The sequence below is a fragment of the Triplophysa rosa genome, linkage group LG13 (genome assembly GCF_024868665.1).
Source record: "Triplophysa rosa linkage group LG13, Trosa_1v2, whole genome shotgun sequence".
Lineage (NCBI taxonomy): Eukaryota > Metazoa > Chordata > Actinopteri > Cypriniformes > Nemacheilidae > Triplophysa > Triplophysa rosa.
Genome location: NC_079902.1, coordinates 21,778,758 through 21,806,491, shown reverse-complemented (window position 1 = coordinate 21,806,491; position 27,734 = coordinate 21,778,758). Strand labels below are relative to the sequence as shown.

General features: G+C 38.2%; 1 protein-coding gene across 1 annotated transcript; it reads left to right on the top strand.

Annotated features, from left to right (window-relative positions):
* The first annotated feature begins 2,012 nt into the window (after positions 1–2,012).
* Positions 2,013–26,644, top strand: kctd8 (potassium channel tetramerization domain containing 8). Its single transcript, XM_057349949.1, has 2 exons — positions 2,013–3,865; positions 22,333–26,644. The coding sequence occupies exons 1-2, from the start codon at positions 3,031–3,033 to the stop codon at positions 22,857–22,859; spliced, it is 1,362 nt and encodes a 453-aa protein (XP_057205932.1). The 5' UTR covers positions 2,013–3,030; the 3' UTR covers positions 22,860–26,644.
* The last annotated feature ends 1,090 nt before the right edge of the window (positions 26,645–27,734 follow it).

Here is a 27,734-nt window from a genome sequence, read left to right as displayed (position 1 = left end):
CGGTTTTCATTTTCAAAAAAACCTTTTTCCCAAACCTATACGCACCTTGGGGGAGTGTTTCGAGCACAGAAATACTACATAATACGTTCCAACTCGTTTTTTGACAAGTTGACCATGGTAAGCATGAGAAGACCGTACGTTTAACATTGTTAAGAAGTCAGAATGCATGAAACGGCGTTAAATCCCCCCTTTAAATGTCGTTAGTGTGTTGTCAGGCTGTTATAGTGTTCCAACTGGTTATTTGGGAGTTGCTAATGTAAGTTGTTTGCAAGTGTGTTGTTTGTGGTTGCTAGCTGGCTGCTGACAAATCGAAACAAGCTGACTGCCAAGACTCGCATTGTTCAGTAATGAATTTCATCTGTAGCAAGAATTTTATGGAAATACATGAAAACATCACATTATAGAACACGTTTCAGAGAAAAAGAGACGGAGAAGAAAAAATGCTTCATGGTCATGCCGTTGAAATCGGCGTAGTCTCCATGATAAACAGCTTGATATATAATTATAGAGACAGAGGCCAGCATCAGCATTATCATTTACACCCCTGTGCTCCAATTGCCAACTGCTTCCTTGTTTGTCGGTGGTTATGTATGCGTGAAACCATGTGTGTGGGAAAATTACATACCGTTGGAAATATGCCTTGCATGAGATTTGCATAAAAATGCTGTATATAACAGTTGATCAATCAGTCCATTCAACAACTGGGAGAATTTGGACTCTCAGAGGCTTCAGTTCTCAGGCTCAGAGTAATTACGCATTTTAGCATTTGGAGCAGATGATTACCATAAAGCAACAACAGCCGTTGCGGTTTAGGTTATCCTCTGTGGATGCCTATTGTTTCTCAGGTAGGACGATGTACCTAGAATGACAGTGATAAATAGTGATGTATTGATATTATCATCATCCATTCTTCTGAAAAGCCTTTTTTAGCGCTGTCCTTTAGAAATATCACCTTGTAGCTGGATACCTTTTCATCCTTCTGATGAAGTTGCAGTAAAATTTGCATGTTTTGAACGAATTAATCTTTTAAAACATTCAAATTTTGCAGCATCCTCATCAAAAGGATGAAAATGCATCTCGGTGTGTAAAATCAGATCAGAATCAGAAGAGCTTTATTGCCAAGCACACACAAGGAATTTTCTTTGGTGTTGGAAGCTTCTAGTACAGACATTCAACACAATGACAATACAAATATAATAAGATTTACAGTCTAAAAGATTCTAAAATATGCATATATAAAATAAAGACTATTGTACAGAAAATGGGGGATAAGAACATATAAGAGACATTGCACAGGGTAGTATATAGTAGAATAAACATATTAACAGATTGTATGTACACTTGTGCAAATGTAAGTAAAATGACATAAAATGTACATATAATAAGGCACTAGGAGCAGTGAAAGTGGAATATTGCAGCAGTTATCTGTTTAGGAGGGAGATTGCCTGGGGGAAGAAGCTGCTTCTGTGTCTGGAAGTCCTGGTGTTTGGTGCTCTGAAGCACCGGCCAGAGGGCAAGAGTTCAAAAAGTTTGTGTGCGGGGTGTGTTGAGGCCAATGACTGTGGTGTCATCTGCAAACTTCAGGAGCTTGACAGAAGGGTCTGTAGAGGTGCATTCGTTTGTGTAGAGTGTAAGATTTTTGTAGATTTTTTTGTGTAGGTTTTAGTAATGCTCTCAAAGAGAAAAAAATGGAATATTTAACAACCAAATGTAGTAGAGAAAAAGTTACAAATTAAAGAAACGTCCTGTGGTGTGATGGCAAAAATGTAGAAATAAACCTAACCATGAAGATAAATCTCTCTTATGCTATTTTTATAATAAATATATTAATAATATATTATTAACGGTTTGTTTTCTAAATGTTTGCCTTCACACCATGCATGTCGGGTTTATTTGTCAACTACCCACATACAGATACTCTCTATGTGGTAATTTGATCAAGATTTCGTGTTTTAACAAAAACTACTACAAAATATCTTTAATCTTTAAATATTTAAGATCGTGTTAGTTTAAAAATAAATGCTTTACTCACCTTTGCTACATATTTGTTTACTTATAAACCTCAACCCTTTCAATTTGGTTGGATTAAGTATTTATTAAGTATTTCTTTCGTCCTGAATATTAGTTCAATGCGTATGGCCTCTAGGTGGAGCTATAGTCTACAGGATTATTATTGTAATGTTTTCCCTCTTTTCTCCCTCTGTTTTAATGGTTTGGCAGAGATAATGTGAGAATTACAGATAATCTGTGTTTATTCCCATGAGACAATCACATTGCGTGCCTGTTCATTATGCAGTATGCCACAACGCGCAGACAGAGTCCAAGTCAATTACACAATATAGTCATTTAGAGAGATGATTATACTACACAGCTCAAAAAAATTCTACAAAAAAGCATATTTGGATTCTCATAATCTTCTGGATTAATAAACATCCTAGTTTAATCGTATTCCATTACATTTTACAGAATTCGTTTTATGCACCTGATCTTGTCGTGTGTAAATGAATGCGTTACTGTCTTTTTAAAAGGCAGTGACATGTTGCTACACCTCCACTCCTCTTCTTATTTTGCAGATGATGTCACTGTGGCTTCCCTCAGACCTTGGACAAATGATGTGAGCCTCTGTGTGGTGTTCCTCCTCTTTACCTTCCTCCCTTCCTCTCTCGCTCTCTCTCTCTCTCTCTCTCTCTCTCTCTCTCTCCCCCTCTCAGTATCTCTATTCTCCACATCGTACTCCGCATCTCTCTTCATGAGCAGAGGGGCTGCCGGTGAGGAAACTTGACTCCCCTCTTTTCTTTCCTTCTCTCCTCTCTTTCTCGTTTTCTCTCTTTCTCTCTCTCTCATCCTCTAGCAGCGATGTAGTCCTCTCTCAAACTTTAATATCTTTTTGGCAATGAAGCCTTGACTGACATCTGTCACTCCATCTTTCTGGACATCTGTGGATTCCTTCTTTTCTTCTTTTGGAGCTTTTTGCCCTGTTTCCAAACCCGCCTCATTTCTTCCGTCCCGTCACGTCTTTGCGTTTGGACCATGGCCATGAAGGAAATTGTACTCCCCATCAGTGAGGTGTCCAGCCCGTACCCGGAGATCGTGGAACTTAACGTCGGTGGCCAGGTCTACGTCACCAAGCGTTCCACCTTGGTCAGCGTACCTGACACCACTCTCCACACCATGTTCACCCGCTACACCCCGCAGGAACTGCCCCGCGACAGCCGCGGGCGCTTTTTCATCGACCGCGACGGCTTCTTGTTTCGATACGTTCTGGACTTCCTGAGGGACCGCCAGCTGGTGCTCCCCGAACACTTCCCGGAGCGAGAGCGTCTGCAGCGCGAGGCCGAACACTTTCAATTGGGGGAGCTTCTGAGGCTTCTGGGGCCACGTGTAGCTAAGCAAGGGTCGCTAAATGACGAAGGCTGCCAAAGTGACATCGAGGAAAGTTCCCAGAGTAGCGAGTTGGTGACACGAACCGGAAACAGTGCCACTCATCACGCCACGTCCTCCTCCGCCCCGGACAAGAGGTCAGGGTTCATTACCATTGGTTACCGGGGATCGTATACAATGGTGAGGGATAACCAAGCAGATGCTAAGTTTCGGCGCGTGGCACGGATCATGGTGTGCGGCCGTATCGCTCTAGCAAAGGAGGTGTTTGGGGACACTCTCAATGAGAGTCGAGATCCAGACCGTCCTCCGGAGAAATACACCTCGCGCTTCTACCTGAAGTTCACCTACCTGGAGCAAGCGTTCGATAGGCTGAGTGAAGCCGGGTTTCAGATGGTGGCCTGCAACTCTACAGGAACTGCTGCTTTTGTTAACCAGTACAGAGATGACAAGATCTGGAGCAGCTACACGGAGTACATCTTCTTTAGTAAGTGATGCCAGCTCTCACACTCCTACCTGATCTGCTTTCTAATTTCCTTTTCACCTACTGCAGTGCTTCCCAACCTTTGCTGAAGGAACGATGTCATACTGTATGTTTCAAATGTTTGCACTTCATTTTATGCACACATAGTATTCTATTGAGACAGGAATTTGTGATGAGAGAATGTTTGCAGAGAATTTCACTCTCTGCTGACTGCACACAAGTAAAATAGAAACAAGTTTCGGTGTTAGAGAAGTACCTTGAATTTGTGAAAAGGTTTGACAACACATTCATGGCGATTCGTAACTACTTTACGAAGTAACTAATTCGTGTGAATTCCTACAATCTTATTTGTAAGTTTTAGAACGATCGGATTTGCACCAACGACGTTAGGTTTAGAGGCGGCGCTTTATTATTGCATTGTTCTTATAATTTTACGTCGTACAAGTTTCTACATATTGGCCACCATGTTAAATAGTTACGAACTAACAAATAATTACGTGTGCTTTCTTGCAAAGTTAATTCGAAAGCAGAATAATTACGTAATTATTCGCATAAATTTGCATTTTGCTTTATTATTGCTGTGTTCTAATAATTTTACATTTTTATATGATTCACATCATACAAATTTGCACTTATTGGCCACCTCGTAAAATAGTTACGAACTAACGAATAATTGCGTGTGTTTTTTATGATCACCCTGTTTGGTCAATTCGTAGACTTTTAACACCGCAAACCAATCAATTTCTTAATTACAAAGTTTTATTCAACATTGCATTAACATGTAGCCATGGCTTTTAAATATTTTTTCAGTGAACAAAAGTATTCTTTCATGCAGCCTCCCCGTGTTTTTACAACAGTCTTATTGATATTATCTATAATTGAAATCAAGTATGTTTGGCGACACCCTGGTTGGGAAACCGATCTATTCTACTTTCCATCTTTCAGAACCGTTTCTTACATCATTCCTATAGTATGTTCACTTTAACTCGCTCACACTTCGATATGTGCAGACTTTGATGCTGTAATTGACTGCAGTCCATGTAAATGTGTGTCATAACTGGGACATCGTCTGCCTCAGGCCTCCCAAACCTGAATTGTGGAAAGATACTACACACCAGAATCCCACGCACCGATTCTGTCCAATCACAAAGAAGCCCAGTAGATCAAAGCTTCCTCAATAGCCAATGAGAATCAGGGCTCATCGGTTATCCGTTGATTTTTATTGGCCGTCTCTGTTTTGTCATTCTTAAGTGTTACTGACAGGCACTAATCCACTGCGGCCCTCCGCTGACAGCATTAGCTGTTAGTTTAGGGCTTTGAGAGTTGTCACCCACAATGCATTGCAGTGTGCGGCTTCTAACCAGGCTGATGGTATTGTGGTTGGTCCAAACCGCAAGCTGATGTGATTGATTTGTGATTTTAAAACGTAACATTAAATATGTATTCCCCTCAAAACCTTTTTTAACATTTCAGCATGTTCAAGTGGTGTTTGTGCACTTGTGTGTTTAAGCTGAGATAAGCCGTAGCTGTGTGAACAGGTAGAGAAGTGTGGAAACATGGTGATAAGAAAAGACACATGGACAAAAGTAGCTGGAGAAAATCTCACTTTGGTAGACTTGAGAAAGGTAATAAAACTTCAAAAGCTAATCCACCCACTGCATACTGCAGATAGTGTGTGTGTGTGTTCATGTTTGTATATCCCGGTGGGGACCTAAACCTGAAGGCACACCAACACATGGGGACTCGTGTCACAGTGAGGACCAAAATTGAGGTCCCCATGGGCAAAAAAGCTTATAAATTGTACAGAACAATATTTTTCAAAAATCTAAAAATGCTTTTTCTATGATCTTTAGGTTTAGGGGTAGTGGATAAAATATACAGTTTGTACAGTATAAAAAACATTACGCATCTGTACTGTCCCCATGGAGATAGTAAATCAGACATGTGTGTGTGTGTGTGTGTGTGTGTGTGTGTGTGTGTGTCTATGATTGTCTATCACTGTGTGTAGTGTACACATTATACATGTCCTCTCTCTACATGTTTTTAAAACCGTGAAGTACTTTATTAGCATACGTAGCATTTTAAATCGATTTGGCTATGCATATAATGTAATGTTAAAGTAGTATATTGTGTTATATATATAACATTGAGTAATATATATGACATTTTTCACTTTTTTCTTTGCTCGTTCATATATAGAACAAATGGGGAGAATATCAAAGACAAAACACATGCACAGTATATTTAATTTTATGCAAAAAAATGCTAATTCTGTCTTCATTTATTCACCACATCACTGAAAAAAAGTAGGATTCACTTAAAAAAAAAAGTGTTAATTTTCTTTTAAAAACTGTGTGCAAACGTTACGATAATTACACAAAAAATTAATTAATCCTACTAGTTGTTTTTCTCAGTGCATGTGTCATTTCAAATCTGAATGAGTTTCTTTTGCAAAACGAAGAACAAAAGAGATATTAGAACATTTAGAACATTGGTAACCAAACAACCCGATTGACTTCTATTATGCAATCAAAACCACTCAAACATTTCTCAAAATATCTTTTTTTGTATTCACCAGCAGTCATATACAGGTTTCGATTGATGTGGGTAAATAAGTAATGTCAGAATTTTAATGAATCCGATGAATCCTCACTGCTTCTTCATCTAATCTCTGACAGTATGATAATCACAGCTATGGGCGCTTTGAGGAAAGCCACAGACGTGTTTCAACACGCCTAAGGGGTGTACTGTACAATATTCGCTAGTTAACATAAGAATCCCCTCACCGCCCTGGAGGGGCATTCACACGCATTGATTTTCACTGACAAAGTGACTGGAAGTCAATCCTGTTAATGAGAGTTGGCGATGTGAACGACACTGTCTGTTGGCGATGTGCCCAGAGAATTCAAGAGAGGTTTATTTAGTGGAGGTCATGTGAAGATGAAGAAGTCTGTGATGTCTTGAGTGAGTTTTCCTAGTTGGAATAGTATTTGTTTTGTGATGAGATGTTTTGTATCACGCTTTCTGTGGATTCCCACTGGTATTATGTTGAAGATCTATAGGGTTTAATGTATGCTAAAGCTAGAGTTCAGAATCTCAGGATGCACACATTTATCTGTCCGTATGTTATGAGTGGGAGGGTTGTGAATGTGTGTTTCTCTGTGTGGTTTTGACTGCAGGTTTATGTGAATGTGTCTGAAGGTTCTCGCCGGACAAATCAAACCTATGATTGGAAAGCCACGATGGTCTTGACACGCAAAGAACTCAAATAAATCTCTGTCACACCTGACGTCGATCCCTGTGTCCTCCAAACGGATGTAGAATCAGTCATTCGTCTCATGAACTCCGCTGGCCGCTCAACCCAGTCTCACGGGAATTCGTGAAATTGGCACGAACTGTAATCTATTAATTCATGTTCATCAACACGAATTTCCTCTTTTTTTCGTGTCACTCAGCACGACGTTTTTTTCGTGTCACCAGCACGACAATTTTTCAATACACAGAAAAACGTGTGTATGTATAATTATATATTTCTAACCTGATTTCAAAAGAAGTCGCAAATACTTTAGGAGTTGGCTAACCAACACCTTACCTCAACCCAAACCCTAAAATCACAGCCGCAACGGCTAATTTAGCTAAAAATGCTAGTTTCACGAGGTGGCAAAGCAATGATAAATGGCTACCCTAACCCCGCCCCTAAACCTATAACGTCACAGGGGAAAAGTCATATCGTAACAAAACATACGAATAAGATCGTAGGAAAAAGTAATTCACACGAATGAGCCACCTTGTAAAATAGATATGAATTCCCATCAGATTGCGTTGATATATATTTATACATATGAAAAATATCGCATATTAAAGTACTTTTGATGGAAAGTCGTGCTGGGTGACATGCAAAAATTACAAATCGGTTCACATATCCAGCAGATATTAACAGGTGTAAGCTAGACACCTTTAAAGTCAAAGTAGAGATTGATGAAACGAACGCTTAGCTACACTCACTATTTAATTTGCATAAAGAATCGGTCAAATGAGTAAATGTGAAAATGTATTGTGTAAACTTTTACAATCCTAAGATTTACATTTTGTCACAGTTGTCTCAGCGTCTGTCTTGATTTACAGGCATGTAATATAACGTCATTAGAGGGAGAGATAGCCAAGCGTGGCTCTGTTACAGTCGCTCATTTGTCTCCGTCAGAGCTCAGGGTGGCTGTGATGTGTAAACACTGATGATGTTCTGTCATTGTGTTCGAACGGTTTCGTCACGTAAACAAACGACTGCTGAGAATGGGAGATTACAGTAACAAAATTACTTGAGCGTGAATTCGCGCTGTGAAAATAACAGAGGACAACAAACTCAAAGCCCCATAGCAAAGAGATTAATAGCTCCGTCAATGCATAATCAGAATGATATTAGTCACATATTGTGTTGGTCTGAGTTATTGTTTACTCGGTTTCATGCTTTTGTGTGTCTGAAAAAACCTTTTATTTTTATTTTGAAGCCCAGAAAATACAAATAAAGGCTCTAGTGAGGGTATGTGTAGCATCTGTGTAACCCTCATTGCATAACATTTTTGGTAGTGATAAGAGGAAGTAAAGTAACCTGCAATTTTATGTTTTAAACAGAGATGGCGATAGCGAGGCAAGTTATGTTTTCAGTTTTAATATGAAGTAACGACAAAAAATACTTATAATTATAGTTCATGTAAAAAAAATAATTGTGTCATTTTTTGGTAATTTTGTTCACTTTTTGTATGTTAACTGATATTTGATCTTATGAACACCAAACAATTATACTCAAATAAACTAACAATAGCAAAGATTTACAAATGCTGTAAATGTATGTGGTTAATTGTTAGCTAATGCATTCGCAAATCCTAGCAATTATAACTTTTTTGTGTGTCACTTAGCACGACTATCAACCTTATGTATTTTAATACGATGTATCTTTCATATGTATAAACGTTAATCAACGCAATCCGATAGGAATTAATACCTATTTTACATGGTGGCTCATCTCATTCGTACGTTTTATTATGATTTGACTTTGCCCCGTGACGTGAGGTTTAGGGGCGGGGTTAGCGAGAGCCTTTATAGTTGCTTTGCCACCTCATGAAATGCGTCCGTTTTGGCAAAATTAGCCTTTGTGCCTGTGATTTTGGGGTAAGGGTTAGCTTGTAGCCACCTCATGAAATATGTGATATTTTCCTGTGATATCAGTTTATAAATATTTAGACACGCAGTCCGTATATTGAAAGTCGTGCTAAATGACAGGAAAAAGGTTTGTGCTGACTGACACGGTTAAAAGGGGGAATTCAAGTCCTGCCGTGAGACTGGGTTTGCAGTTTGTAAACTGTTACCGAATTTATTCCTTTAAGAACCTTTCCCTTTAAACCAACAATAGTCTCAGAAAAAACTGAAACTTTGTGCCTTTATTTGTGTTTATTTAAACTGAAGCTCAAAAATCAGGAAACTGTCAGTTTTATCTATGACTTTGAGAAAAGCCGCTTTTAATCACAAAGTTTTCTCCATCCTCTAGTGAACTTCAGAAAACTCTGGATTTCAAACCCTTAGGGTTAATAAGAATATTCAGAGTGACAAAAAAGATTTAAAGGAACAGAAGGAGCACTGTGACAGAAGAGCGGATGATAAGCTATTGTTGCCCTGCAGGTGTACAATTGTGCCTCTTCCTCTATAGAAAGGGCGTACATGGCCTGAAAAGAACATTGTGCTGTAAAATTAATCGTTCTCCCACTATCACAAAAATCATTTTTCTCTCACTGTGAGCGTTTGTGATTCTTCTGAACTGGGTTGTGATATTTCTGCAGCCTGATGCTCTGACGCTTTTGTGGAAGACAGTATTACATTGTTGAGATGAGAGTCAATGTCGAGAGATTTGTCAGGGTAAGTTTCTCTGTATACGTTGCCAGGAGTAAAGAAAAAACAACACAGTCTCTGAAACAAAATTGCAGGGTGCTTTACTTACTTATCTTTACGTGTGTTGAAGTCAAATGACATTTCCGCAAAATCATACTCAACATTATATGTGTACCGTGGTGAATCAGGGTAAGCTGTTTTGTGGATGGAGACATCTTTGTCATGTCCTGGTCTCTGATCCATTCCACTTTCCCACATCACACGCTATTGTTTTCAATTAAAAAACAAAACCCTACGAATAAAATAACAAAGAGAAGACTTAAAAAGGCAGGTGAGCTGTCCCCCCGGTTGTAATTAACAGAAGAGAGATAAGAAAGAGCGCTTGGATTTCTGCCCACTGAATAAAAGGTAAAAAGCTTCAATGAAGCAATAAATCAAAGTGTTAAGGTGAAGTCATTTAGGAAAGAAAGAACCCCTGTCTTCTGTGAGACGTGCTCGGTCTTCACATGTCGATTAGCTCTAATCTGTGTCCACTCCAGCAAACTATCAAAATTATTAAAGTGGAAAATATAATAGAATATCTGTCCGTGGGAAATAAATTACTGCTGTAAACTTCACAAAATAATATTTCCTCCCAGGTTTAGATGTAGCGGTGACATGACTTATTTATCTGACTGCTGCAGGCTGTAGTTCATCTTACAGGCAGTATACAAGTATGTACTGTAGTTTTTTCACTTTATTATCTGCGTTTCTGTACATGGCACCACAATACTGTATCTTTGTCAAGGAAGTACCGTATTATCATATGTTCATGCCAAGAATAAGAATATGTGGCTCCTGTTATTGTGTATTGGAATTACTGCCTGTGTATTACTTAGAAAAAAAAAGGAAAATTGTTTGGGGGTACAAAGTAGGACAGGATTCATAGAAAGAGGTTCTCCAACTAACAGGTTGTAGAAAACATTTTTTTCTGAGTTTAATCTGTTCCGTACTGAACAAAAATGTACTGTGTAAACAATTTCCCATGCCTCAGATTTTTGTCTTAACAGGATTTATTTACTCAAAGGAAACTTTTTGTCAGAATTTACTTTGACATTAACATTTGTTTAGCAGACAAAAGTAAAATAGTGTAGCATTTTTATTGGCTAAAATTTCGTTCATAAGAAATCAAATAAAATCATGACATGCGTAGTATAGAACTTTTCTCCTTCTGTAAAATTGAAATTTACATTGACATTAACATTTATTTAGCAGACAAAAGTAAAATAGTTAAATATAAAAAAGTAGTTTAATAGCATATTTACACAATCTGTGTAGCATTTTTATTGATTGGCTATAATTTCATTCATAAGAAATCAATAAAAAAGATTGGCATACGTACTGTCTCTCTCTACACCTGTAAAAGCAGAATAAAACTATTGGTTTCGCATGAAACAATTGTTGGAACTCCCAAACATGTTTTCAACATTATTTAGTCACAATTTAACTTACAAGCTATATATGTATTTATTTAGTTTTGAGAGAACATAAAACAGTTTCTGTTCTGTCAAGTCAGAAGAAGAACTGAATGTGTATAAATACAGTGTGTAAATAAGTTTAGTTAAAAGCTAATTGCTATTTTTTGTATGGTAATATTACCTGAAAAAATAATCTTCCAGATAGCTTTGCTTATTGGATTTGTGTTTTTCTGTCCCTGGGCTTTTCTCTGGAACTGAAGGACAAAGTGTTTGTCAAAAGGGCAAGACATTTTATCACAATTTACTTCAAACTTCAAAGGTGATTTAGTTTGTTTTGGTAATATTACCTGATTTCTTGGCGCTTGGCTTTGGAGGTTTAGTTTTAGTATCAAAGTGCTTGGTTTTTGGTTTAGTTGTTGGTTTAATTGTTGTTACCAAGTCAACAGAGGCATTACCGTCATAAGACACAGAGATTGTTAAATACTACACATGATAGTGAAAAAAGTATGACAGAGTTTTTATTTTTCGGGTGTAAGAGATGACCCTTCAGCTCAAAATTCTGCCTAAATTTGTATTATTATTATTATGCTCGTGTTGATTATAATAACATTTACCTCTTTAGGAGTCTTATTAAAAGTAGGCATTCTGTAAAAATAGTGTTCATTCATATATAAGTTTAGTTGAAGGTAATTTAATTTCTGTTACAATAAATATATAAAGAATCATAATAATTATGATGATTAATAATGAATGTATTTTACCTGACATTATTTTCAGTGCTTGGCTCATTGGATTTGAGTTTTTCTGTCACCAGACCCTTTTCAGAAACTGAATGATGAACATAGGGTTTATTTAAGAAATATTTAAAACTTTACATGCAATTTTTTGATTGGTAATATGACCTGTTTTTGAAGTGCTTGGCTTTGGAGATTTAGGTGTTGTAGCCATCAGGTTGACAGTATTACTGCCATCATAAAACACAGAGATTGATAAACAGATTGATGGAAAACACCATCAAGATCACATAAGACAAGTTTTTCTGTTTTTTACTACCATGCATAATTTGGATCTACATTTACGTCTTTAAAATGCAGATTCTGCAGGGTTTTTTGTTTATTTCATTAATAAAGCTCTTCATTTCTTATACCTTTTTAGAGAATCTTTGAAACTGGTTGATTCCAGATTTAAGCAGAATGTTTGGTACAACACGGGTTTATTACCTATTGACAAAGAAATAAAGGTAAACATTATTAAAGTGATCAGTGCGAACAGATGGTATTTTATTAAAAAGACTTACCCAATAAGAAAGTGGATTGATTGATCAACACAAAACAGAGAATCCAAAGGAAGCCCATTGTTGAGAGATAAACAGCTCAACTGCAGAGTACACAGAATGTGCAGAATGTGCGAAGCAAATGTTGATGATAAACTGTGTGGTTGGAGCATTGAACCACATGCTAGTGTGCAAAGGAAACTGAGATGTTACTGATTTGAAGTTGCCTTTACCGAGAAGCTGTTCTGTGTTCAGTAGGGGATGTTTTGCGTGCCTCGCTGTGTGTGAAACTAATTTAAATACATATTAAATAAAGTTGTGTTTTATGTTAATATGAACACATTAGACCAGTGGTTCTCAAACTGGGGGCCCCAAGATGGATCCAGGGGGCCACAGGTTTTGTGGCATTTTATGAAATATAGAAATGTATTCTACATTTTATGCAATCAAACATCAAAAAAATAAGACCACCAACCAAAACAACTGATGTTTCAGCATTGTATAATTGAATATGTTTTTTGTTTAATTAAAAAGTTTTTAAAATTTTAAGTATTTATTTGGGGGCCACAAAGCGATGCACTCTACACAAAAGGGACCTTACATCGAAAAAGTTTGAGAACTACTGCATTAGACGATAAACATTTACATATGAAATGTTTTCCACAAACATGATACACTTGGGTTCCCATTACAGGTACAAAAATAAGACTTTTTGATAGAAAACAACTGTTTATCCTGTTTTGTACCCTTTTTATACTAAGTGTAACAGAGCCTTGAATATAGTTTGTGATGAAAGGAAAGTGAAAACAGCATAGATGTATCAAATACAGTTTGTTCCAGCACGGCGGATGGAAGTGAAAAGCGTTAATCACTGGCATCTGCGTCAACCCAAATATCTCATCAGAAATAAACGCTTCTCTCCGCTGAGGTTTGCAAGAGAAAATGAGAGCTCGAGTGGAGATGTCTATGGGTGGGATTATATGGTGAAACACAATATGGTTACACGGTTTTGATGCTAATTATTTCTAGGACCCCAGAGATACTGTTGCGCATGGGCACATCTGCTGTTTTCTCTGCACAGGTTACAGAACTGTGGCTGATTATCAATTATATATTTTATATATGGTATATATACTGTAGATATAGATAGATTATCATATACTGTACTGTATATATACACTCACCTAAAGGATTATTAGGAACACCATACTAATACGGTGTTTGACCCCCTTTCGCCTTCAGAACTGCCTTAATTCTAAGTGGCATTGATTCAACAAGGTGCTGAAAGCATTCTTTAGAAATGTTGGCCCATATTGATAGGATAGCATCTTGCAGTTGATGGAGATTTGTGGGATGCACATCCAGGGCACGAAGCTCCCGTTCCACCACATCCCAAAGATGTTCTATCGGGTTGAGATCTGGTGACTGTGGGGGCCATTCTAGTACAGTGAACTCATTGTCATGTTCAAGAAACCAATTTGAAATGATTCGAGCTTTGTGACATGGTGCATTATCCTGCTGGAAGTAGCCATTAGAGGATGGGTACATGGTGGTCATAAAGGGATGGACATGGTCAGAAACAATGCTCAGGTAGGCCGTGGCATTTAAACGATGCCCAATTGGCACTAAGGGGCCTAAAGTGTGCCAAGAAAACATCCCCCACACCATTACACCACCACCACCAGCCTGCACAGTGGTAACAAGGCATGATGGATCCATGTTCTCATTCTGTTTACGCCAAATTCTGACTCTACCATTTGAATGTCTCAACAGAAATCGAGACTCATCAGACCAGGCAACATTTTTCCAGTCTTCAACTGTCCAATTTTGGTGAGCTCGTGCAAATTGTAGCCTCTTTTTCCTATTTGTAGTGGAGATGAGTGGTACCCGGTGGGGTCTTCTGCTGTTGTAGCCCATCTGCCTCAAGGTTGTGCGTGTTGTGGCTTCACAAATGCTTTGCTGCATACCTCGGTTGTAACGAGTGGTTATTTCAGTCAAAGTTGCTCTTCTATCAGCTTGAATCAGTCGGCCCATTCTCCTCTGACCTCTAGCATCAACAAGGCATTTTCGCCCACAGGACTGCCGCATACTGGATGTTTTTCCCTTTTCACACCATTCTTTGTAAACCCTAGAAATGGTTGTGCGTGAAAATCCCAGTAACTGAGCAGATTGTGAAATACTCAGACCGGCCCGTCTGGCACCAACAACCATGCCACGCTCAAAATTGCTTAAATCACCTTTCTTTCCCATTCTGACATTCAGTTTGGAGTTCAGGAGATTGTCTTGACCAGGACCACACCCCTAAATGCATTGAAGCAACTGCCATGTGATTGGTTGATTAGATAATTGCATTAATGAGAAATTGAACAGGTGTTCCTAATAATCCTTTAGGTGAGTGTATATATATATATATATATATATATATATATATATACATACACACACACCTAAAATATAATACATACATAGACATAATATACATTATAATAATATCTATATCTTATTTAATGAAACCTTAATAAACATGTATTTTGTCTCAGTTCGTGTCGGTTTCACAATGACATCAAGATAAACACTTGGTTTCCTGGCTCCAATGAAACGCACAGCAGTTATTGGGTCTTTTTATCATGGTAATCGCGATTATCTCACGATCTACATCAATCTATTGGATTACCAGCCAAATATTTTTCCTTGTAACCTGCTCGTGAAGGTCATTTGCTGAAGTTCTTATGCCCTTATGCTTGGCCTGCCAGCTGACGGCTAGACTCCTGTAATCTTGAGTTTTCCCCGTGGCTTTATGGATGTATTGAATTCCCTATCAGATTTTGCCTCTCTTCAGTCCTCTTCTATTCCTTCTGCATGTCAATTATAGCAGCATTGTGTTCGGCTTACCTTTTTTCCCTCATTCCAATAATCCATTTCTCTCCAAAGGCAAAGGTCAGGGTGCGTTCAGTTTGCAGAGAAATTCTAAACAGAGACACACGGGACGGGTGGAATTTCATTCCTGCAGTCTTTCAACAGCAAATGCTGAAACTTTGTGTGCTGTCCTTGGGATCAAATCGAAACAAAATTAAAATAGGACCTATTTTCTATTGTAGTGCTCTCGCTCAACTTCACTATGACTGTCTGTTTTAAAATCTGAATACGTTGCCTCACTGTTTGATTTTGTGTACAGAATGTCCTCACCCTGAGCTCTTGAACCCTGTTTTGGTCTGCCGGAACGAATTGATCTTTATTTCACCGAGGAGGAATTAGGGATAATCCTGTGCTCCTCTGCCAACAGTGTTCTGACAGCTGGGATGATAATTATCATTTTCAGAAGTCATTATCCAACCTTAATCGGTGTGCTTTTACACACATTAGAATAAAACTGCTAGCATTTTGTCTGTTTGTTTACTTTTTTTGTATACTACATTTAAGATATGTGTGTTGTGTATTTGTTAAAAAAGCGGCACGTACCTTCCTTCTATAATTACAATCCATCCTAAATGACGTATGTTAGACGTGTGGGCGGAGCATCCGTTAACTCCTCCCCTTCAACTGTCAAGTCTGCTGCTAGTTCCATTTCAAAATGCAACGGCTGTTTTACATCCAATTAAATTGCAGAGAAAGACGAAAGCCACGCACACTATTTTTCTCATTAGAAATTCCATTTTACTCAGAAATGCGTCAAAATATGGAAGTAAAAACGATCACAACTTCCGGTTCACGGGGACTTTAAAGGGATACTTCACAAAAAAAAAAATCCTGTCATCATTTACTCTCCTTCGAGTTGTTCCAAATCTGTATACATTTCTTTGTTCTGATGAACACGGAGAAAGATATTTGGAAGAATGCTTGTAACCAGACAGATTTTGCCCCCCATTGACTCCCATAGTAGGAAAAAATACAACGGTAGTCAAAAGTGCCCCAGAACTGTTTGCTGTCCAACATTCTTCCAAATGTCTTCTTTTGTGTTCAACAGAACAAACAAAATGATAAAGAAATTTTTCCTACAATGGGGGGCAAGATCTGTTTGGTTATAAGCATTCTTCAAAACATCTTTATTAAACTAACTCTATGTGAACAAACAATTAGGCCCATAGGTGAATTGGCCATCTGGCAAGCCATCGGGCCGCGGAGCATTTTTAAAAATGTGGGCCGTTCAAATTTTTACAAATATATGTAAATAAATAGTTTTTACAGGCCGACAGCGCATAGGAGTTAGTTTTCCCGGTGGGCTGTTGCTCAATGTGGGCCGGCCCACTGTGGGGATATAAAGAAATAGTAACAATAATCATTTTATTTTGCTCACTTGTTACTAGCTGTTGTAAAAACTAGGAAAAATGGTTTGGCAGATAATGTTAGACATGTGTTTGAGTTGACATGTCTAAAAACATAGTGAAACAGATAAGTTTATAGCATATGAGGCATAAGATATGACTGTGTGCATATGGCCCATTTTATTAGCATAGAAAAATTCAATAGACTGCAGAACTATCATCACAGGTAATGAAATGACTTTTCATGTTTTGGTCAAATTTGTATTTAATGACAGTTTTTTTTATTAAGCTTTTAAGTAAGCTTACTTATTAAGCCCAAAGAGTGAATGTTTTCTCTTCTCGATTTATAAATCCTAAACGCTAACTTTTTAAGACTTATATAATGTTGATCTTGGGCTTTATAGCTGATGTAAAACAACATTTGTTAGCAAAGTCTAGTCACACCATGTCATTCTATTTGTTGCTTAGACTTTACTGGTCTTTACTGTTTAATGTTTTATTTACTTTGCAAGGTGGCATGAAAGGTCTTAGAAAACATTTACATTTATGAATTATAGTGCTATAGAATGGTTTGTGCATCAGTGTGTTGTTGTGTTATGTTGTGTTGTGAGCTGGGTTTTGTGGGGCGCTCCTGCCGAAGAAGTCCAGAGCCACTTTTTACTCCCAGCCCGCCCCTGATTAGGCCTAGACATGGACACAACTCATAACACAGAAGCGAAGAATGAGAGCGAGAGAGAGAGAGAGCGAGAGCGAGAGAGAGAGAGAGAGAGAGAGAGAGGGGGGTGGGGGGTGAAGGAGAGAGAGACAGCATAGCAATTACAATGGTTTAAGTTTCTGAACATCAGTAAAACAAAAAGCTTTTTTTTAAAGCTTTAAAACGGGCTCGACTTAGGCGCAGCTAAGATGAAATCAGACCAGAATACCTCACATTTTCTCAGTGTGCAAAGCAACCGTCCAGATCCGCGTGGGAAGAAAGTTCAGATGATGTTCAGAAAAGTTACATTAAAGTCCACCGGGCCTATGGTGGGCTCCGGCCAGACGCTGCCAGGTATCCCAGGTTGGGACAAAGCGAGAAAGTCCATCTCCAAGGACCCCTCTGTCGGGTCTGACGAGTGGTCCGCGTGATGTTTTTAGATGAAGTAGAAGAAGAGAGGGTGTGGTGTCCTCGGTCGATATTTAACTTCATGAAAGGGCATGCCAGATTCATGAATACGTTAAGCCATGATTCATCCACAGGCATGAATATAAGCAAGTTGTAACCCAACTAATATATCTGCATAGGTGAAAGCAGGTTAATGTTACACAGAGAGCAAAGTACGATAGATAAATACACATGGAACACTTTGTTTGTGGCACATAATGAAAATAATTCTTCTTGGGCGTTTTAGGGATCTCAGATTCTTAGTAGTGCCACATGGTCATCCTCCCCTGAGAAGATATTAATTTGAGCTCAGAGAGTTCTTCTGGCTAGCATCAGATGAGGGGGTGATATGGTTTTAAAGGCGTACTGCTAACAAAGAGGCCTCTGGAACCTCTGGAGAGATGATGGTCATACAACTTTGGAGAAGACTCTACACGAGCATAGACACAACAACATTGTCCAACCAGTGGAAGATGATGGGTGTTTTGGGGAAATATGTTTGACAATAGTCATTTTTTCTGATTTTATTAACACAGAAATTGCTGTAAATTTTATTATCAAATGCATTTCATTGTTGTGAAACAGTGAAATGAATGAATTAATGAACGAACTAATGAGATCTTTTCGAGTTTTCTTTTTTGAATAATTTTTCATAGAAGTCAGTCAACAAAAATCTATACAGACCACTTCGCAAGATGTAACCACTGGTCCAGAAGAACTTCCGGTTTTTCACTTTTTATTTTATTATTATTTCTTACATGTATAGTTCAATTTAAAAAATAATCGTTTAACATTTTGATTTGGTTATAAATGTTCTGTTGGCTGTATTTTGTTTAAACATTTGTGCAGTGCCAAAACACTGAAACACGAAGTTCTTCTGGACCAGCTTTTTTTACGTCTTCCAAAGTGGTCTATAGATTTTATATATTGCTGCTGTCCTTCTGAAACATTGCATCTTCATATTTCGTTATTTTTATTTTTGGCCATAAATCATTATTATTAGTCACCTTAAAAACACTCGTCACTGAGTTTTGCAAATGTCTTACCAATAAAAAGTATTGCAAAGTGCTTGTCAACTTTGACATCACAGTATGTAATCATTGAAAAAGTAGTTTTTTTCCATTTCCTGAAAAACAGCCAATTTGAACATGTGATGTTTCAGAAGGACAGCAATGATATACATTGTTATATATCGTAAAAATATATACTTTACATATTCAAGCATAGACAAAATATATGTACAGGTAGTATATACAGGCACAGACATGGCATATTTGGCAATCATGTGCAAATGTTGTGTTAAATAAATACAAAATGATTGTGCCGTGTTAGCAGTTGAATAGATTTCCAATGGCAGATGGATTGTTAATCTCGATCGATCTCAATGTCTTCACCAAATTTAATCCATCTAGCAACACCAACTTGTTGACAACATACAGTCGTTATGCTTAAAAAGGACAGGTAATATCTTTTATACAGATTTGAAATGATCTAGACTGATTTCAGACAGAGCCGTGAACTATAAATTGAACCCAGGTTTTAGCATTTTATCTTCACTTCCTGATTTATCAGTCTGACCTCCATATGTCAACGCTCGCCGGCTGGTTTGGAGATGTTTTATGGTGGGATTTTTTTGCCTGTAGAGCCGGCACACCTCACACCATCATTCATGTGTTCTTTTGCATTCATTAAACTAAAGACAGTTTGGTGTGCATTTACTCAAAGGCAAGAAAGCCATGGCTGCTTTTCTTTGTACTGTAAATGTGTGAGGTAGCGGTAAGAAATAATCTACGGGTTGACATGTGTAATTGTTTCCCGAGCGTGTTTTTTTAAGCCGTTCATTAGCCCGGCGGCTCATTTGCTGGAGGCACTGATAGTCATTACTGTTGTAGAGATTATGTGCAACAGGAATGAGTTTAGGAGACTGTCACGATTTCTTCCACTTTATGAGCAAATCACCATGACTAAATATTCATTTCTAAAGCACCAAATAGCTGGAATGACCAGAACCGAAGGACGTTCCTGAAGGTATCGAGCATTTAAACGGCACTAATGTTAATTCAGAACGGCAGGAGAGTGTAGAGCCAACATCTGTTATAGGTTTAACAGAGCTGCGTCTGACGTCTCTTGACCTCGTATAATGGGTAAACCGCTGTGTAATTTACTGCGTGAAGATCACACGTGTTTCTGTGACAATCAAAGTGCGCAAATCAAGTTTTTCCAACCCGGTTATTGTGACTTTGTCTTTTCTGTCTGGTTGTTTGGTTGTTTATATCATCGTGCCATGGTTACAGACGGCTCCAAAACATCCAGTAATACAATTACACTAGAAAGCTTTTAAAGGGTTGCTGATCTGGGATCTGTGTTCCATCCAGCGGTCAGATGCCAGAGACCCAGAGGACCCGCTCAAATGATCTGTGTCCTGAAGAGAGAGAGCGATGGACTCTCTGCACATCTGCATATCCACATTTAATCACCAATTAGCAGCTCCTCTGGATCACATTAAGAGAGCCGCTGAAGCGAGAAATTACAGCTGCCTCCCGTTTCTCTGCAAAACTGTATTCTTTCATCATTATCCACTAATAGAGAGATTACAGATAAGAGTTTAGATGATGTCGGTTTGTTGTGTTAATGTTGTAAGACAGAACTTTGTTCTAATTGAATGTTTGACGTGTTTGTTTTGGAGCGAGTAGCTTTATTATGTTGTCTGTTAACGCCGCATTGGATGCGAGCAGTGATGCATAAAGTACCTAAAAGCAGGTGAGAAGTGAAAGTAACCTTTTAGAATATGACTTGAGTAAAAGCCTTAAAGTAACCGATAAATATTGTACTTAAGTAGCAAAAGTACTTTTTATATTAAATCTACTTAAGTATTTGAAGTAAAGTTGAATCAAACGTTAATCTTTTTTTTTTTAGCATAAAGATAAAAAATGTGCTTACATAGAAATGAACAACTTTAAAAAGCTCTGTCTCAAGCTCAGTAGTTTTATCTGGAACAACATGTTCCCAAATTGCTAAACTATAAAAATACAAGTTCATTTATACCTTTACTTTATAACTTTATAAAAGGATAGTTCCCTCCCAGCCCCAATTTTATCCATCTAAGAGAACAAAATCAGAACAAATCTGTCTGTCCCTTACTTCTTTCTTTCCTTGCATTTACCTTACAGTAACAACCCAGTCATTTGATAATGAATTGAAATGGAAAAATGTAACCTTATGTTGAAATTAACCATTTTGCACTTGCATGAGCTTTAACCAGTGATTGGTTCAGCATTGTCATGGTGACCGGACCGCCGACTTGTCCATTTCACTTCTGTTTCTATGCTTTTATTTTGTAGTAACGAACATGCTTGAAATGTATCAGAGTAAAAGTATACATTTAGTTTAGGAAACGTAGTGGAGTAAAAGTCTGCAGAAATATGAAGACTCAAGTAAAGTACAGATACTCCCAAAAAAGTACTGTACTTAAGTATTTTTACTTCGTTACATTACAACACTGGATGCGAGTGATCAAACTGATCTCATAGGAGAACATTACTATTTTACGAAGTGGCGATTTTGAATGAATTTGTACGATGTGTATTGTGCAAAAATAGACGCTTATAAGGAAAAAGACAAGACCCCACATCATCACTGGCACAAAATCAGATTTTATTAAAATGTTCAAATTTACACAAAGATGAATACAAATAATTTATACAATAAGCCACCTAGAAAATGAATGAATTTGACTCTTTAAAATAAAGATGCTACAAAAGTTTTTTTTACAGCGATGCCATAGAATAACCATTTTTGGCTTCCCAAAGAAGCATTCGCTCAAAGGATCTTGTAAGAACCATTTCTTTCTTTTTATAATCTAAATAAAACTTTTTCCACTTTAAACAACCTTTTGTGATGCAGAAAGGTTCTTCTAAAGTTTGTTATGAAACCATTCAGCCAAAAATGTTTTTTCTATGACATCATGAAGTACCGTGTTCCATGAGATTGTGTTTTTTTTATTCAATACTGAAAAGCTTTAATAAAAAATAATTTAATGAATTGCCTTTTTGGCTAATATTTACATGCGTCATGTGCATTTAATGCAGTAATAATTCAATTCAAATGCTTTATAGTGTCTGTATTACCTTATTTAGTTGTTTATGAGCAGCATTTTATTAAATATTTTTTCCAGATCGGTCACTTTCCGGAGGTTTCTTTCCAGTTAGTATGCTTCCTAGTAAGCTGCCAGCAAGACGGCAAAGTTTGGAGCGGAGCCATTGGTTTATTTATTACTTCAATTAAAAAAATAGCTTAAATCTGTAGAATTACAGCCAGAATCAAGATGAAAAGAGAAGAAACTATTGTGTTTTATCGCATATATGGCAAAGACCAACATTTCATCAGTGAGATTTTGACAAATGTCCTCTAGAAGTTTGTATTGTTGTATCAGCTAAGTTTTGCTTTCTGTGTTCCAGGGCCTGCCTGCAAGTCTGCATCTCCTAAATTTGATCGCGACGAGCCCAAGTCTGAGAAACTTCTGGATAAGGCCAGTGAGAGCGGAGCATCGCTCAATGAGCTCTCCACCTCCAGCTCGGAGACCCATTCTGAAGCCACTTCGCCCCAGGACCACGGACCCATCTTAGTTTCACGCGGCGAGGTCGTTGGAGGTTCCAGGGCCCCGTGCGGAGCCCTGCATTCTGTGTCCCGTCCTCCGAGCACTCTCACTCTGGGTCGACCATCTAAGAAAGGCTCCTCGGTTCAGTGGATGGAGTTACCGGATAAGAGGCGGAACAGCGAGCTCTTCCAGTCCCTCACCAGCGGGGTGGGTTTGCGGGAAAGTGGGGGGAGCGGTCTGACCCGCAGGAAGACTCTGGAGAGGCCCAGCCCCGAGGAAGAAATGAAACAGTGTATCCGAGATTTCCGAAAGATCAAGATCCCCCAGGCGTTCCCAGAGCGCAAGCGCCAGTGGCAGTCTGAACTGCTTCAGAAGTACGGTCTATAATTTTTTTTCACATATTATATTTGTTCAGTGAATCCTCGAAGGCCTTGATACACAGTAGCTGCGTTTACATGGACACATCGGATTGAATTTAATCAGATATATTATATATACAATTATTAAAATAAATGTTTAGCAACAGCTAATACCGAACTTTAGAAGTGATGATATGCGGACTCACATATCAGCATGAACGGTAAACAGAGACGGGGGTGGACGCGGGTATCATTATAATATTCACAAAACGGCTACTCAAACAATGTTGTAAGCACAGATGTATTTATTTTATGTCACAGACACCAGCATAATAATGCCTACATATCAATGAAGCAAGGTCGTTACAGCGACTTACCATGGTAAAAACAATTAATCCTTCCAAAGCACATGTAAGCAGGGCTGGACTGGGAAGAAAAATCGGCCCTGGCATTTTTAGGCCCGCATCGGCCCTCCACCGAATCTGTTGATGGGGGGAAGGTATGTGCATGCATACGTGTCTTTTGCATTCGCGTTGCGTGCATTCGCATTTATAATACGTCTGTCTAAGCGGCAAAGCCTCCGTTCCGGCCCCATACGTTAGCAGCAAATGCCTCCGTTACGGCCCCATACGTTAGCGGCAAACGCGTCCATTCCGGCCCCATACGTTAGCGGCAAACCCGTCCGTTCCAGCCCCATACGTTAGCGGCCAACGCCTCCGTTACGGCCCCATACGTTAGCAGCAAACGCCTCCGTTACGGCCCCATACGTTAGCGGCAAACGCGTCCGTTCTGGCCCCATACGTTAGCGGCAAATGCGTCCGTTCCAGCCCCATACGTTAGCAGCAAACGCCTCCGTTACGGCCCCATACGTTAGCGGCAAACACGTCCGTTACGGCCCCATACGTTAGCGGCAAACGCGTCCATTCCGGCCCCATACATTAGCGGCCCACCGGGAAAATGCCTGGTACGCCAGATGGCCAGTCCGCCCCTGCATGTAAGTAAACAATAAATAAAATAAATGTTCGGTAGCCTACTACGAATATAAACGAAATTTTATGATAAGATATTTTAGCCTTTCAGTATGTTTGTACATCTGCAAATGTATCGTGTTTAAAAAAGGAACTGAGAAATTGCAGTTAAAAACTCACTCCAGGGAAACGGTTAAGACATTTTAAATGCATAGAAACATTAATATGTTCATTTAGAGATGACAAGCATATGGACATTTGTACCGCTTTGTCAGATTTATGGGTTTTGGTTTCTTTAGCAAGAGCTGCTCCGTTCCGTGCGTCATACGCATTTACGTATGTTCGAGCCAGCATCGTCTTTGCACATGCGCACAACTTCCTACTTCGGTTTTTTATCTGATCAAGTGTTTACATGTCCTATCAAGCGGATTACAAACGGCATAAACCACCCCTTACAATCCGACTGAAATTTCAATCGGCTTGGGCATTGTTAATCTGATTGACGTGTTTATATGGAGAGTTTTCATTTGGATTGGAGTTTTAATCGGATTACACTGGTCCATGTAAACGCAGCTAGTGATAACCAGAACTTTATAACCAACTATTAGAAAAAAGCTGAGAGTGGGAGTATGGGAATCGAACTAACTAAATATTTCATTTTGTTCGTGGAGAACTGTGAAGATTGACAGCACAATGTATTTACTTCAGAAGAAAGTGAAGAAAAACTTTGAAAAAGAACTCAAATAAACCACTCCGCTGCCCAGAGATCATGTATAAACTCTTGAACGGATTCCGCCGTCTTTGGTGTCCGAGCTGAAGTGAATCCAAAATGTGTTCACTTGAATCTACAGCAGGGGTTCTCAACCTTTTTTGGTTCGTGACGAATTATGTTTTCAACTGTTTATTTAGAATGAGATCCTGAAGTGTATAGCTTAGACAACCTCATTATTATTGACTCTGTCGTGTCTCCATTTGTGTCTTATAACCCATTTTGTGCCAGAGCTGTGACACAGAGGGATGTCCTTCTCAAACTATGAAGTGCTGTTATGTTCTTTGGGTTTCAATTTTGGTCTGGGTCGTGTGCCAAACCCTTCATTCTCCCTACCCCTTCTTGTCAGTTCACTGTCCTGTCTAAAAAGATAAGAAAAATAATATGTACATCGACTTAAAAAAAGAAAATTCATCGTAAGAAGCCCCTCATTTCACAGCATTCCATTGAGATCCATCCAGCTGTTTTGAAAATAAGAATTGTTCATCTCCTCTCCACTGTTAAAGCGTTTGTTCACCCCAACATGAACTTTTTCATTTTTAACTAGTGAACTATGCCTATTAATTCATGTGGGTCTGTTATTGGTCTTTAAAAGTATACCATAAATAAGATACAGAGATGACAAAGTACGATGACTCATCTCTCAGAATACAGGAGTCACTCGTGTCGATTGACAGTGATACTAGTACATTTCTGTGTCTAAACAAGACACGTGGATGGCAAAAATACATTTGTATTCGTTTTTATTGACAAAAGAGATAAAAGGGATGGAGAAGTATTAATATCCAGGATTTGTTTTAGTAAACTGCCATTGACAGAATCTTCATACAGTACACCTCTGTAACACACAGTATGAGTTTCTTTTTTATACGGCAGGTCTGATGGGAGCAACTACAGCAGAGAGATGATATTAAAATATATTGTTGTTCCGACTGTCATTCAGTTTGGTTCAGTACACACGGCGAGGATGTGGCTGTCATTTCTGTACATGAATACAGAAACTCTACAAGAGGAGCTCATAAATTTCTCATAAATAACCAAACGGTGTGTGTACAGAATGAGAATGACAGCCATGTTTAGCTGCAGTGTATGATTTATGTGAAATGTCTTATCTGTTTTTTTGAGAATATGAATAGAAAAACATAGCTATATATTTGCTGAGCTTAAATTAGAATGAGTTCTGCAATCAGGAGTTTTACATCAGATCAGCTGTGTAAATCAACAGAGATACGGTATACGGTATAATATGACAAAGCAAGTTTAAATGAATAAACTGGATTTGTGTAATAGGCCATCTTGAACATCGAATTGCCATTGATTTCAGTGTTAAACGTTTTTTTCGGATGTGTTTTCGTCTGGATGGCGCCTGAAAATTGTTGCCTGGCTATACATGGCTGTTTTTCGGACATTTTGTTGAGTGCATTTCATTTTTAAAGTGGTTTGTGTTCATGTGTGCTGTCCATAAGCAGTCTTTTGTGTCAATTCATGGAGTAAATTGTAATATTATCGGGTTATTTTGAATCTCACAAAAGAAATAAAAACAGGAAATTTGTCACTATAAAGCGTTCACCAGAAAGTTTATTGTAGGTTTCAAGGCTGGACCATAAATTGGCCCTGTGGTCCCCAGAATAGATCTTTAATGTGAAATCTTGCGTCTGAGCAGACGAGCCAAGATTTTAAAAAGGAAAATACCAACAACTATACCAAAATATTGTTCATCGTCATCTCTGGGAGGATCTATAGGCTAAATATCAGATGTCAATAATGTCAGTGAGGCATTTTCATGCTTACAAAGTAACGAATTTGAGAAGTAAGTAGATGGTAGCCATCCAGATTTATATGCACGTTTTTACGCACGTTTAAAGCACATTATTCTATAAATGCTGGTTGAGATGTGACGTCTCGATCCCAGAACACAGGTTTGAAAAGCACAAGACCCGGCTGACTCTGTTAGTCTAGAAACATGTTGAATGGGTTTAATTCAGGACTTTGTGTACTGTGAAACCAGAATTTGTAAAGACATTTGTTGTTATTTATTAGTTTTTCTCAATGTCCTCAAATAAAAGATGTCATGATGGGCAATTAATGTGGGCTTTTATTTCATTTACACTGGTAAATTGTGTTATTTTGTGTGTTTTTACTTTAATGATGACTGAAAAGCTAATAATAATAAAAAATAGGCATAATATTACATTATTTTCCCTTGGAATACAGTACATGTGTGTTTTAGGAAATGCTGAATGTAATGTTCGAAACATTTAAAGGAAAGATTTTTTACTGTCATCTGATAATTATAAAGACATTTTTAAAATCAGGCATTATCAAGGTCAGCCTTTTTGAAGGACCCCTCTACACCTGCTCCACATGTCACATGCTTTCAGTTAAACAAGGCTACAAATGATCTGGTGAGTTTTAAAGTGTTTAATATGTTATTTTAGGTAGCTTTACACCATCACTCCATCATCCAAACTGTGAAGAAGTTGTTTGGGAAGTTTAACCACCATGTCTGTTCCCTACAGTTGTATGTACAATCATTTGGCATTATATACAATATGTTGTGTTTATTGACCAAGATGGTATAACGGGTCATCCAAATCTTTAAGAATCCAGCTTCCGGAGTATCACACTGGCTTTATCTGGAATATTCCTTCAACAAAGACTTCTTGGCATAGCTGTTGTCTCAGATGGCTGGTAAGTCCTCATAAACATTATTACTCGGAGTCTTATTCTTGTCTTATTCTCACAGGTGGCGAGTCTTAATTTAGTCATTGTAGGATTTTCACCGTAGCGAGATGTAATCTGAAATGATGCTCATAATGGAAGAGTTCATAGTTTTAGTCCCGGGATCAGCGAAGCAGGTCTAACATGGTTTATTCTGTAGCAGTCAAAATGATGTTCACCTTATATGTGAGATTTAACCAGTCATCGTTCTTTTCCTTCAAGCTCTAAGCTTCAGGTAATTTTACTTTACAGGTTGGTTTGAGTGGTACATCATTAATTCTGGCAAAAAGCTGAAAAATTGCAGTGCAACGGGCCATAATTCATCCAAAACTATTTTACACACAGTTTTTCAATCATTTACTATGCATTATACTAGAAATTAAAATGGAGAAAAATTTGGACATAAGATAGATTGATGAGTACACTTTGCAAATAGATTTGAATT